The following is a 15,391-nucleotide window of genomic DNA, read 5'->3' as shown; positions in this document are numbered from 1 at the left end:
ATCACGCTCGAATGGTGCTTTTTACATGTCACCGGCAGTTTAGTTTTGGCATAATGACCCACCCAAGATACCACAAAATCTGTTTCAATACATGATTTCACATCAAGAATCTTGCAAACTAAATACAAATGCAAAATACAAGGACATATGTTTTACATAGTTAACAGTTGATTTACTTTGACTCCAATGTTTGACTGATTCTTCTATCATTGACTGAGAGGGATGAAAACAAAGCTGATTTTAGCAACAATCAAATTCAGAAAATAAAGGCGATTAACTGAATAGCACAGAACCTTTCCGTCATTGCTTTACTACTTTTACCAATGCCCTACCTCTTTGAAATTGCATATATTAACCCTGTGCCTGTTCAAAATACTTTCATAAATTTGTTCTAGACGTTCATGTTTGTTTACAGACATTTAGTTAGCCCTTGTTTCATAAGTTCTGATTAATATAAAGCTTTCCTTTCATAAGTTTCAAGTTACTCTGATGGTTGAAAAAAATTGAGAATGTGTATCATATACGATACGTGGTTGCCAGAGAAGGATGTCTTTTGTGTCACATGCAACACACAGGATAGGCAAAAGATTAAGTAGGCATAAAAACTGTTTTGTAAGAAAAAACGTATTTTATGAGTTTAACCTTTATGTCTTACTGGCAATGATTTTATCAGAGTTGCAGGAAATGAATCTGTATATGTCTTAAGGTATGAGAGAATTTGATTTAAAAACAGAAAGCTGATAAAACAAAGCCAAGGGAGCCTAAATGCAGTTGTTTGACTTCGGTATTCCCTTCTAACTTTGGGCCCTTCCTTTGAAAAATTCCTAGGACTGCGCCTAGTTATCCTTTATTTTGCATGTTCAGGTTTTTATCAAACATAAATTGGATGTAATGAGGGTAAAAGTATCTTTCTCGAATATAGTGTTACCATTTATATAAGCACATAATGTTTACACCACATTAACTTTTGGAAAGGATGTGAGAGAAAAAGGCAAGCAGATGGCTTCTGTGATAATGTTGGAGCTGGACTTATGAAAGGAAAGCTTTATATAACTCAGTGTCTGATGTGTTGTTCTTAATTGTATATGGAAAAGAACTGTAAATAGTATGAAGATAAACATTTCCTATATTTGATTTTTATTTCATTGTTCTGAAATCTTCTTTAGGAATTAGAAAAGTTGCACATTTCATTAAGGGTCTCACAGAATACTTTACAGTTGGTGTAGTAATGGACTTGGCTTTCAGAGGCAAATTAGTGAAGGTCATTATGGATTAAATATTTAACTCTTTAGCATTTAAACTGGCCATATCCAGCCCAACCCAAATATTCTACTTATTTTATGTTTAAACTGTCAAAATCTGGCCTCTTACATCCACCCTACAATGTCATTCTAAAGATATACAGTCACATCCTTGAAATCTCAAAGTTAGAAGATAATCCATGATTAATTCGAAACGATGTTAATTAATGAGTCTTAAATTTGACAGGGTAATCTGAATGTGTAATGATTAAACAAGCAAAATTTGTCACCTCAACACTTGAGAGGTTTGAATCAGTTTGTTGAACTAATATAATATAGAACCTCAATATTTCTATTTCTTTAGTTCAATTCTAAACACATAGATTGTTGTCAAGGCTTGTTACTGTGTGAAATAGGTTATTATCAGTCAAAAGGAGCGGAAGAGGACCATAAATTGGTTTTGTACACCAGGAGTATTTAGGACAATATATGTTAAGTAATTGGTGAAAGGTACAACTACTCAGCTCCATTAAGTTTGTATAATAATAATAATGATGATGATAATAATAATAATAATATTTTAAAAAGGATTGACGTAACTCTTCACAAAGGTAAACAGTCAAGACAAAGAGTGCGATTTGAGTGTAAGATATTTTATTGGTTGAACAATATTTCAACAGTAAGTTTGTCTTTGTCAAGTTCAAAATAAGAAGTGATAAAAATTAAAAACTATAATTTTGAATTTTTATCACTTCTTATTTTGAACTTGACAAAGACAGACGTACTGTTGAAATATCGTTCAACCAATAAAATATCTTACAATCAAATCGTGCTCTTTGTCTTGACTAATAATAATAATAATAACAATAATACAGATGACTTTTTTGTTCTTGATTTATTAGATTGAAATGAATATACAACCACCTACATTTGGTTATATAGCTCACAACTTGTATTTATACAAGTGTACATATACAGTAGTTATAGACTAAATGGAACTATGGTTGATCAATGTCATTTCTGTTGTGATCATCTTATCTTTATTAGGGGCTCTCTAGAACTACATTATATTTCCTAATTTAAGCTGGCAGTAGAAAGAAAAATGTGGCCAGAGGATAGTTTTGCTGTTGGCAAAGTTAGGTGTACTGGAGCATGAAAGCTTAATGGTGTTCTTGCTAAATATTTTATAGTAAACAGCTCAGGCAATTATTGCTTCCAGCCTTAGAAAGATCCAGTCCTGCCCTACTAATACTAACTCTGATAACCACAAGAGTAAATGCACAAACACAACACTATGCCCTGTAAAAGCTAAAAACCTACTGTTTACAAAAGAAACATAATAACCCCTAATGACACCAAATCCTATATATACCTCAAAGCTAACTCTTTCAAGTAATCTCTCACATTCACTCCTTTCTAAACCCCACAAGAGGTAACACCCCTGCATTAATGAAGCTCCATGGGAACTTAAGAATGCAGACATTAACCTTAGAGTTGGAAAACAATAGCTATGGCCAAATTCTATTTGGATAAGCATGGATCAAGCAATTTTTGCATTACTGAGGCTTACTACATCTTTTCTTCTAGGGAACTTAACTTCACCCCTCTTGGATTTATGTATTAATACCTATATAGGTTTGCTTCTGTGTATATACATACAAAATCAAACACACAATCACAAGGTGTGTGTGTGTTGTTGGTTTGAGAGTTAGCTGTGTTTTAGGCATAAGAGAATATCTTCTCAATGTACCTAGTGTTAAAAACACCTGAAAGTAAGTCATAGGCAAGTGAGACAACTCACATCAGGTCCCTTCTTGGAGTGACAGACATTTATGTTTCATCATTGCTGTGGTTTTCCAATGTTCTGTACTAAACAAGGCCTGCTGCAAGCTATACTGCCAACTATGACTATATGCTAAATGGTTTAGAAACCATCTGCTGGCATGTCCCAATGTTTCATGCCATGGTAAAAATTAAATTTGAATAAGAAGCAGTTTGAAGTATATAAATAAAATCGAGCATACATACATAAAGTGTGTGTGTTGTTAGATTGTGGGTCAACTGCATTTTAGGTGTAAAAGAGTATATTCTCAATGTGCCTTGTGTTTAAAACACCTGAAAGTAAGTCATAGGTAAACAAGACAACTCACACCAGGTCCTTTCTCAGAGTGACAGACATTGATGTTTCATCGTTGTTGCAACTTTTCAATGCTGCAAACAAGGCCTGCTTCAAGCTATATCACTGACTATGACTATATGGTTAATTTATATTTGAATTTTTTCCTTGCTATGAAATGTTAGGACATGCCAGCAGATGGTTTTTAAACCATTTAGCATATTGTCATAGCTGGTGATATAGCTTGCAGCAGGTCTTGTTCATACAATAGCAAATATTCCTTTCAATTTAGCAAAACACAGATTTGCACAATTATATCAAACATAACGAAACGTGATTTAAGATTGGAAGAATTGAAAGAGATACTAATTCAAAGAGCATTTCATCTTATTACATGTGGAATAGAAAGGGCAAAAAGTTTTGGTTCCCATGATCTCAGAAAAATGAAAAGTAAAACCTAGAAAAATGTTTTGCCATATGTATCTACAATTAACCCCCAAAATTATGAAAATATCTAGTCACATCCAGAACAACTTACCCATCCTACTTGAAGATGGATGACTGAAAAAAAATTCTAGGAAATCAACAAATCATCAAATGTAAAAGGCAACCTAATTATTCTAGGGAAAAAGGATTCAAACAAGTTTTCAAAACCATGGTTACTAAATGTGGTAGACCAAACTTGGAGTTCAAATTTAAGGATGAACAAGTCATTAAAATTAAAGAAAACTTCACTTGCAACTCCCCGAATTTGGTTTAGTTCATGACATTGTGGATGCTTGGAAAACTACATTAGACAAACTGAATTATCACTTTACAGAAGAAAGGTGATGATAGAATGGAACTGCTGAATTTTAAAACAAAAAAAGACAATTTATTATGAAAACATAAGCCCTAATTGAATGGCTGACAAATAATTTCTATACATCTGGCAATTTACTGTGCTTGAGAAGATATGCTCAGCTAAGTAAATTGGGCCATACAAGTATGTTCATTACATCCATGCCTCTGCTATACACATAACACAGGACAAGAAATTTTTCCGAAATCTCAGTTGCATAAGATTTTTTTTAACTAATTCTTACAGTTTTTAACCTGCTAAATTCAAATCTGAAAACGGTTATGTTCTACATGCTCTAGTTTTCATGTAAATTTTAGTTTTGCATTCTAGTCATTTGTAGTCACATTAATTAATTACCTTCACTCCACATCTAACTGGACTTGATGAAACAGTTTGTCAAAGTGTTAAATATTGATGGTGAATGCTTCCAACACATAGGCCCTGCTCTCCCTGCTTTGTCCTTTGAGAAGATCAAGGCAGGTGTGTTTGAAGGACCACAGATTCATACACTTGTACGTAATCAAGAATTTGCCAGAAAGATGAACGACAAGGAAAGGACTACATAGGTTTCATTTGTGGCGGTTATAGAAAACTTTCTCGGTAATAAAAAGCCTGACAACTATGAAACTCTCGTAGCTAATATGTTGTCAGCTTTTCGTAATCTTGGATGTAACATGAGTGTCAAACTCCATTTCATGTACAGTTATCTTGATAGATTTCCTGAGAACTTAGGAGCAGTAAGTGACAAACAAGGTAAGCAGTTCTATCAGGACCTCAAGACCATGGAAGAGTGTTACCAAGGAGGATGGGACAAACATATAATGGCAGACAACTGCTGGAACATTAAGTGAGACTGCCCTGAGACAGTCCACAAATGCAAGAGCTTCAAGCACAAGCTCCCACATGAATAGACTGCAATTGTGCTTTGCCCCCTTATAGTAACTAATGTCTTATTTATCAATAAGTTTATATAAACTATAACCTTTGCTTATTAGGAAAAGGGCTTCAAATTGTGTTCTTAAATAAATAAATTTATACTATCTTGCGTTTTCTTGTTTATTATCCAGCTAATTTGAAGAGAGTTTAATCACGTATTTCTCCTGATAGACTATGACATCAATGTGAGGAAGACAAAATTTTGAGATTGTGAAATACCATGATTACAAAAAAAATTAGAGCATTTAGGAAATAACCAACTTTAGATCTGAAATCTATGCACTCAAATTATGTAATACCAAGTATTGATATTAATGCAACAATAAGTTTGATGACCAGTGTTATCTGTTAATCAGTACACACACATAGACACACACCCACATATATATATATACACATATATAGGACTCTCCTGTCATTAGACCACACAGATGATTTGTTTATAGTGATCAAATGTTTGTGTTCATATAAGCTCACTCCCTCCATCAAATCGACATTACCTGTACAGGTGCAACATGTGCCACATGTCAGATGATGAAGTGATCACAGAGCAATGTGAAATGAAGTGCTTTGCTCAAGAACTCAATGCAATGCCCAGTCTGGGAATCAAAACCACAATCTCGTAATAGTGAGTGTAACACCCTAACCACTAAGCCATGTGTCTTCATATATATATATGAGTGTGTGTGTGTGTATATATCAAGCGGTTACTTTGAGTCTGATTTTAAGATTATATGGCCATAAATTTTTCAGATCGGCCATGTCACCATGTGAGAGGTGTCCAAATTTCAAGAAAAAAGAGTAAGTTGAATTGCATAACATCTAGATCTTACAGAGAAAAACTAACTTCAGATTTGAATTCAGCATGCTCAAATGAGTTAAGAACAAGTGCTGGTATTGATGCAACAAAAACTTCGTTTCCCTGTGTAATCTGTCACCCTCACCATCTCCCCCATTACCCATCTTCCCAACACTCCCCCCCCCCTTCTCCAAACTATGATCACTACCCAGTGCCTACCTGCACACAATTACTCTCAATGCCCCCACATATCACATATCCACTGAGCCACTCCTATTTCTCTCACCTTGCTACAGTCACCCCTGCCCATCTCCCCTCATACTCTTATGACCCATCCCCACTCTGTCCCCCCCTATCCTGCCCAGTCAGCCAGTCCAATTCTCTACACCACCTACATTCAACCCACTGTACCTTGTAAGTATGTCCCAACACATTTCCATCATCATCTCTCTCTTTCAGTCTGCCTCTCTTTCTTTTTAACTCTATCTCTCTTTCCTACCCTTTCTTTTCCAACTGGGGTAGCCTATTATCTCCTCTATAACAAGATACCTATTTCTATCCTTCTATTATACTTTGACCTCTCAAATGGCACAAAGTCACCCCTCTCAATACAACTCTCCCTTCTAGTCAGAGGTCTTTGTCTTGCAAATTACTTGGCGACCCTGCCAGTGCTGGTGCCACATAAAAAGCACCCAGTATTCCCTGTAAAGTGGTTGGCATTAAGAAGGCATCCAGACATAGAAACCATGCCAAGGCAGACAACAGAGCTTGGTGCAATTCTCAGGCTTGCCAGCTCTGATCAAACTGTCCAACTCATGCCAGCATGGATAACAGACATTAAATGATGACGATATATATGACAGGCTTCTTTCAGTTTCCATCTATCAAATCCACTCACACGCCTTTAGTTGGTCTGAGACTATAGTAGAAAGCACTTATCCAAGGTGCCACACAGTGGGACTGAACCTGAATTTAATAGAGATTTGGTTTTTATTTCTAGTTGGTCAAGTAACCACTTGTTGAGTGGTGAAATTATTTAAACTATGAAACAATTTTTATCTCCAGAGATGCAATAACAAACATTCAACAATTATTGTATCACCACCACCACAACTATCATCACCATCATCATCTTTGAATACTGTCATGTTCTGACTTGATGTAATATGGAAGTGTTATAGCTTTTTTATTGACAAACAGAGAATATGACTTACTGACGACCAGTTAGACTGTGCGTTTGGTGCTTAACATGTGAAGAGATCTAACTAAACCGGCAAACAACTTCTGCAGTTATCTTGAGTAGTGCAAACTAAATTAGCCAAAAGGGAACTGTATGCATGTGGCTGTGTGATTGAGAAGCTTGCTTCCCAACCATGTGGTTTTGAGTTCTGTCCCACTGTGACACCTTGGGCAAGTGTCTTCTACTATAGTCCTGAGCCGACCAATGCCTTGTGAATGAATTTGATAGATAGAAATTGTATGGAAGCCTAACGACCTAATGTAGTGGTTGATATTAGTAATCAAATGAATTTAATAGATAGAAACTGTATGGAAGCCATGTGTGTATGTGTGTTCGTCTTGTATATGTTCCCATACACCACTTTACAACTGGTGTTGGGTTGTTTACATCTCCATAATAAAAGTAGTTTGCCATTAGATAACAATAGAATAACTACCAAACTTGAAAATAAGTACTGGGATCCATTTATTCTTTTACTTGTTTGACTGCGGCCATGCTGGAGCACCGTCTTAAAAGGATGTTAGTCGAAGAAATGGACCCTAGGACTTATTCTTTGTAAGCCTAGTATTTAATCTACCTGTCTCATTTGCCGAACCGCTAAGTTACGGGGACATAAACACCAGCATCGGTTGTCAAGCGATGGCGGGGGAACAAACACAAATATACACACACACACATACATATACATATATATATATATATATATATATATATATATATATATATATATATACGACGGGTTTCTTCCAGTTTCCGCGTACCAAATCCACTCGCAAAGCTTTGGTTGGCCCGAGGCTGTCGTAGAAGAAGACACATGCCCAAGGTGCCACGCAGAGGGACTGAACCCGGAACCATGTGGTTGGAAAGCAAGCTTCTTACCACAAAGCCACGCATGCGCCTAACTAAATCCTACAAAACAGTGCCACAGCATGGTCACACTCCAATGACTGAAACAAGTGAAAGATGAAATATATATGCATACACATACATATTCACAGGCATAGTACACACACACACACATATACATGTATGTACAAATGTGTGTGTGTGCGCGCGCGCCTTGCCACGAGGCCTCAACTCCTTAGTGAAATCGTGAGCGGCGTGTGACACGGAGCATGTCTTAGGCACTTTTATACCTGTTGAAGCCTATCTCTCTCCAGATCTGATATTGATCTTAGCCAGATCTGACCACACCCGATTTCCTATGAAAAGACAGATAGAAAGAGAGAGATATAGAGCAAATAATCGACCTCGGTCGGAATTGAACACAGCGCAGAGAGCCGGAATAATTACGACATAACAACCTATCGGTCTGCCAATTGGTTGCCTACACACACACACACACATACATATATATATATATATATATATATATATATATATATATATATATATATACACACACGCGCTTACAGACGCATATATCACATATATTCACATGCATCACAATGATTACGCATACATACATACATACATACATACATAAAAATTTTGTTATTTCTATACACCATAAAGTAACTATGTTGCTACTCTAATGTTTTGTGTTCATGTTCAACGTATGAGGGCACAGATCAAGAAACATAATGAATATCTACAATATGGCAGAATTAAAGTACCCCAGGGGATCGTTTTACATATTAAATACAAATACAGTTGGGTCTCGTACTAAATGTAACGCAGCGAGTTCAAATCTCAGCGATTATTAAACATCACTAGGGCTGATGGATGGTAGAAACGGATAGAAAGCTTTGAGGTACATAGCTCCATCAGATCTCATTTTAATGTTTACATACTGTTGGGGTTAATTGTACTTTTCCCCAGTCCAAAGATTATTAATGCAAATAAAATAAGTTCGATCTTATCCACTGCACTCATTTCCTAAATGTGGTTTTGTGTTTATATTATAAATTTATATTATTGTTGTTTATTATTGATATTTTTCTTAAAGAATGAAAGTGACGTCGTAAAACTGTAAAATAACAGAAAAAAGAGATCCCAAGAAAAAGCTTGGTGAGTTCGATCTTCTGGTTTACTATCCCTGAGAGTGAAGAGATGAGAACAGGGAATTATTAACTAGTCTGATGATCCGGTGTTCGGTGGGTGGGGACATCATCACTGTCGTCATGACAGTATAGGAGGAAGCATTTTTTTTTTTAGAAAACCCATTTGAATCAATGAAACTAGTGGTCGATATTAGTCATAAATGGGGAACAAAATACAACAGATAAATGCGTTCAATATACATGACAGCAGCACGTAGGTGTTTATATTTCAGTAGGTTTGTTATCAAGGAATTACTGCGTAGAAGAGATCTCCTTTTAACCCCCGACAGTGGTGGGTTTGGAACATTTAATTTGGAACCTAATAGTGTCACACAGTATCATGGGTAAGGGCGGCGGGTTTTGAACTGAGAACGTAGCTAACGACGTAGAAAATTGAATAATAAAAGCAGAGGGGGTTAAACTTACCTTGGCTGTAACACAGACGACGACGATAGCCACTAATGTTGGTATCCTGGAGCTTGCACCACGGTTTCTGGCTAGTTTATAAAGAGTAAAAGTCATGATAGCTACGTCCAGTAAAGGTTTAGTGAGGTGAGAATAGAGGTGAGCAAGTGACTGGCTGAACACATTGATGTCATCTGTGAGACATTGGTCAGCGTTGGTCAAGCGACAGTCCAGGTTACTGACACGGTAGTAGGTTTGGTTGTGGAAATATTTCTGGTAGGAATAATCTACCAGCCGGGTACGAAGGGCAAGAGCAAGCTTGCTCTCCACAAACCTTATAAGACTGTTGACGAATGTGGCAGGTATGGCGATGCCGATCCACTTAGACAACTGCAACATGAACTCAAAGGCGTCTTTCTGTACTATTGTCTTCACAATCTTACCATCCAGAGATGCAACGTAGATAGTCAGGAATGTCCGACAGATTAAAGACAAGGTATGTAAAGAGAGTATTCCGAACTCTTTTGTCCATATTCCCGGAATAACAATCTTCAGCAAGAAACGAATTTGATCAAAAAACACTTTGTTTACAGCTGGAGATTTTTTTGAACGAATAGTTCGATTTGTTCGTGGAATGTTTTCTTCTGCTTCTTTTTTGTCCTTTACAACAGCTTGGTCTGCCGCTGTTGAAGATAGCTGAAGGTTTACATTTGAAGTCCCCTTTCGTCGAAGAACGTCGAAAATGTGGGGACATTTCTTGGCTCCATAGACAGCCGCTGCGATCAGTAAACAGCCTGCTAGTGTCGCCTTTTTGGTGCCTTGTTTCCGACTGAAGTTAGCGACAACACTGGACTGAGAAAGGAACTTCGATATCACTGTCATTCTCCTAACATAACACAAAATAATAATGAATAAAAGAAAAAAAATGAAGAAACGAAGTCCCTCACTCCAAGTGTTTGTCTTCCCCCGCTTTCACTACTAATAACTACAGAGTACCTTAGCCATTGTTATTGTTTTGCTCCGATTGTTATTGAGAGTGTAAGTGATGACAAAAAGGACTAAGTTGAAGGGAAGAAAACATGGTTATGGAGGCCAGCCAGTGGACGTAAAGATGATCGACATTACTAGAGAAAACGTAAAAGAAAAAGAAGTAAAGATAGAGCAAAAGGGCAGCAGTGTGTTATTGTATATCTACCACTACGGCTACCACTACAACGACGAAAGCTGCTGCTGCTGCTGCTGCCACTATAGTGATTGCTGCTACTACTACCACTACGGCGCTTGTTGCTGCTGCGGCTGCGCTTGTTGTTGCTGCGCTTGTTGCTGCTACGACTGCTGCTGCTGCGCTTGTTGCTGCTACGACTGCTGCTGCTGCTGCGCTTGTTGCTGCTACGACTGCTGCTGCTGCTGCTGTCACCGTTGTTGCTTCCGTACGTTGCTGTTTCGTCTGTTGCTGCTGCTGCTGCGATCGCCGATGCTGCGGCTGTTGTCGCTGTCACTCATGGTGTTTTGAACGGTAGAAATGGCAGTCGGGGGCAACGTGTTCAATTGTCTGACCTAGAAGGAATGATATTGTTACATCTTCATCGCTCTGTCTGCAAACATACATACATGTACACCAGTATGAAAAAATTTAAAAATTGTCACAAATTTCCCCAATTAGAAAACAGGGCCCACAGTCGAAAATACACAACTGCTGTGCTTGTACACAGGTCTTTAAATGAATATTTACACGCTATTAGGGCTGCGAGCTGGCAGAATCGTTAGTACGCCGGGCAAAATGCTTAGTGGCATTTGGTCTGTCTTTGCGTTCTGAGTTCAAATCCCGCTGAGATCAACTTTGCCTTTTGAGGGTCGATAAAATAAGTACCACTAGGGGTCGATGTAATCGACTAACTGCCCTTCCCCGAAATTACTGGCCCTGTGCCAAAATTTGAAATCAGTATTTACACGCTTGGACGTGCGTGGCCTAGAAGTTAGGATCTTGCACCCATGATCGTAAGATTGTGGTTTCGCTTCTTGGATCGAGCAACGTGTTGTATTCTTGAGCAAGACTCTTCGGTTTACGTTGCTCCAGTCCACTCATAGGCAAAATGAATCATTCTGCGACGGACCGGCGTCCAGTCCAGTCCAGTGGGTGGGGAATATATACGTCACAGAAGCCGGAAAACCGGCCTTATGAGTCTGTGGCTCAGGAGGGGAGGGACCGTGAGAAAATGTTTGTCACCGATTCATTTTTTTCTTTTTCTTTTAGCTTATGTCTTATCTTCTCTGCAGGTACATATATGAATCTGTGTTGTTGAATTGTAATTTTAATTTCGACAAAACGCAACAATGAAACAAACCACTAGGAGAAAATATCGATATTTATTTGTAGACAAGTCATCAGCTGGTATATTATGTCGGAAGTCCAATCAAATAACAAGTTCGAATTTTCTGTGTTAATTAATCATTAAACTGTGTATAATAGTGAAGATGGGGCTGTTATATCGATGGCAGAACCTTAATTGTTGTTTATCGATTTAGCAAAGTTAATGGCCCTAGTAAAGAGAGGAAGTGAAATAGAAGAATAGTATTGTTTTTAAATAATAAATTGTACGAATTTGATATTATTCCAAGAAATGGGAATAAACGATTCTGTGATTTCTTGCGTATTTGCCATGGATAATGTCGGTGACAACTTAATTTTAATGGTTATTTGGTCAAGAATAGAATTACTAAAATTTCCCTTATGTTTTGCAGGAAGTTAGCTTCGAAAAAAAAAAATATCCAGGCTTTTGTGTGTGTGTGTGTCTGTTACTCAGATTTCAAGTTCCCGTTCGTCGGACTATAATTATTAAGTTTTTTATAATTTGCATTGTTTTGGCTTTAAAAAAATTTTAAAACATGTAGCTGTGTGGTAAGAAGCTTGCTTCCCATGATTCCGGGTTCAGTCCCGCTGCGTGGCACTTCGGGCAAGTATTTTCTACTATAGTCACGGGCCTACCAAAACCTTATGAGTGGATTTGGTAGACGGAAACTGAATGAAACCTGTCATATATATATGTGTGTGTTTCTGTCTGTTTGTCCCCCCACCCAACCACCGCTTGACAACCGGTGCTGGTATGTTTGCATCCCCGTAACATAGCGGTTCGGCAAAAGTAACCGATAGAATAAGTACAAAACTTTACGGAGTAAGTATTGAGGTTGATTAATTCAACTAAAAATTCAAAGCAGTGTCCCAGAATTGCTGCAGTCTAATGTCTAAAACAAAAGATAGAAGATATATTACATACACACACACGTGTCCGTGTATTATGAAGTAAACAGTGCGTAACAGGGAGGGGGAAACAGGAGAATGAAATAGATAAATAAAGGAAAAGATAAGGGCAGTTACGTGAATAGACACAGGCATAAATAAGCCAGCTAATAGTATATGTAAAAACATTATAGACTATCTTCAAATATCACATAACTCGCCGAGTACGGAAGGCTGTTTTCATTGATGTCTATTAGATCAGGGGTTTTCAAATTGTGGTCCGCGGACCACAGGGGGTCCGCAAGGACAAGACGGGGTCCGTAGACAGCAAATACTTTTTATGGCAATTTGATTTTATATGTTTTTTAATAGAAATCTTTTAATTGACAAAAAACCTATTTGTCAAATACTGTTAAATAAATAAATGTAAAAATATATGTTATTTTAAGCAAATATTTATGTATAAATTTCATAAGCGTTTATAAGGGGGTCCCTAAGGTAAAGCCTGAAATATAAAGGGGTCTGCAAGTCAAAAAGTTTGATAACCCCTGTATTAGATAACTCACTGAACCGGCACACCTACATAAGGGTACTACTAAAGCAGCACGGTCCCGAACGCGCAGTCGCGCGTCCACACTAGCTAGTCTTGAGTGGTCGATCCTAACCCTAACCCTAACCCTGTCCCTAACCCTATCCCTAACCCTAACCCTGTCCCTCACCCGCGTGTGCAAATGAATACGTGTTTAGGGTTAGGGTTAGGAATAGGGTTAGAGTTAGGATCGACCACTCACGACTAGCTAGCGCGGACGCGCGACTGCGCGTTCGGGACCGTGCTGCTTTAGTAGTACCCTACATAAGTATGCTCAGCCTGGACTTTGTTTCCTCATAACTTTCAGAAAAGTGGATATTTTTTTAATGAAATTGTTTCTACAATTACCTTTCAGATGACGTAGATTACGACCATGATTTCGTGTGAATAAAAAGTTGGGAGAACGCATAAGATACACTTATCTACAAAATGAGACTTGAAATTTTGATAAAAAAAAAAAAAAAGTGTGCGTGCCCATCAATTCTTTTCTTTTCTTTTTTTTTTTTTTACATCATATTCCGAAATAAATGTAATTTACACCTTCTGAAAGGTACTTGCAGAAAAGTTCATTGAGAAATACTCATTTTTCTGAAAGAGGAAACAAATTCGACCCGTGTGAATTACCTCAGCTTACCTCAACTCGCAACTTTTCAAAAAAAAAAAAATAATAAATAAATAAATAATTAAAAATTAACGACAAATTCCGATACAAACGTAATTGATACCATCTGAAGAGTATTTTTTCAAAAATTTTATTGAACAATATCGGGGGTTTTTTTTCTTCTGATATGACTCTCTGGTAACTTTACTTCCCAACCACATGGTTCTCGGTTTAGTCCCACTGCGTGGCACCTCGGGCAAGTTGTCTTCAGCTATAGCTTCGGGCCTTGTGAGTGGACTTCGTAGACGGAAACGTGTGTGTGTGTGAGGGAGAGAGAGGGGGAGAGGGGGAGAGAGGGAAGGAGGGAGAGAGAGAGAGTGAGACAGAGAGAGAGAGGGAGGGAGGGAGAGAGAGGGAGAAGGAGGGAGGGAGAGAGAGAGAGAGAAGCTTGTTTCACTCCACCGCTTTTAGAACTGGTGTTGGTGTGTTTACGTCCCTGTAACAGCTGTTCGGCAAAAGAACTTGATAGAATAGGTATCAGGTTACAAAAACAAAAAAAAAAACAAAAAAATACTAGGGTCGATTCGTTCGACTAAAATTCATCAAGCCAGAGACCCAGCATGGCCACAGTATAATGACTGAAATAAGTAAAAAAAATAAATGAACGAATTCGAAGATGTGAATTATCCGAAACTCCTTTGCTCCTGCCATTTCTTTTTCTCACATTAAATTCCAATATAATCGGAATCTGCATCAAAGATATTGTAAGAAAATTGCATTAAACAACATCCATTCTTTTCTGAAAGTTATGAGGAAACAAAGTCAGGGTTGCACACTTCCGTATGTCACTGTGCCTACCATTCAAAACATAATTTTTTTCTGTAATTCATTTTTCTTACGTCTTTCTTTTTTCCCCCTTTTCATTTAATCTTTATTTTTCAACCATCTCTCATCGACATCAATGGCAGATAACTAGAGACTGCCAGGCAAATATTTAGATAGTTGAGTGAGCTAGACAGTGAAAGAGAGATACATGTGGAACAAATAAAATACAGAGTGAGGCTCTCAACAGCCGATATGCCAATGTCGTCTGCTACAAAATCCACTTCCATATTTCAGACGACATTTACATACCGACATGTATAATAAATGTTTTATACTACGTATATACTATGAATAATTTATGCTGTTATGGTCTCTAAAATATAATCAGAAATAGTTAATAATGCAGTAAATTTCTTATATTAATGGTGACAGTATGTGTGTATGCATACATGCATGTATGAATGTATGTATGAACGTATGTATGTGGATGTAAATATGTGTTTTATGTATATATGTAT

General features: G+C 37.5%; 1 protein-coding gene across 1 annotated transcript in view; it reads right to left on the bottom strand.

Moving 5' to 3' along the window:
* Positions 1-10,839, bottom strand: part of LOC106871171 (ATP-binding cassette sub-family D member 2) — a 43,668-nt gene extending 32,829 nt beyond the window's left edge. The window contains exon 1 of the mRNA XM_014917501.3: positions 9,642-10,839. Coding sequence (XP_014772987.1) covers positions 9,642-10,502 — 861 coding nt within the window. The 5' untranslated portion in view covers positions 10,503-10,839. The remainder of the gene's footprint in view (positions 1-9,641) is intronic.
* Positions 10,840-15,391: the final 4,552 nt, after the last annotated feature.

This window comes from Octopus bimaculoides, chromosome 4 (genome assembly GCF_046866305.1).
Source record: "Octopus bimaculoides isolate indiv1 chromosome 4, ASM4686630v1, whole genome shotgun sequence".
NCBI classification, from domain to species: domain Eukaryota; kingdom Metazoa; phylum Mollusca; class Cephalopoda; order Octopoda; family Octopodidae; genus Octopus; species Octopus bimaculoides.
This window is presented reverse-complemented; position numbering and strand designations above follow the sequence as displayed.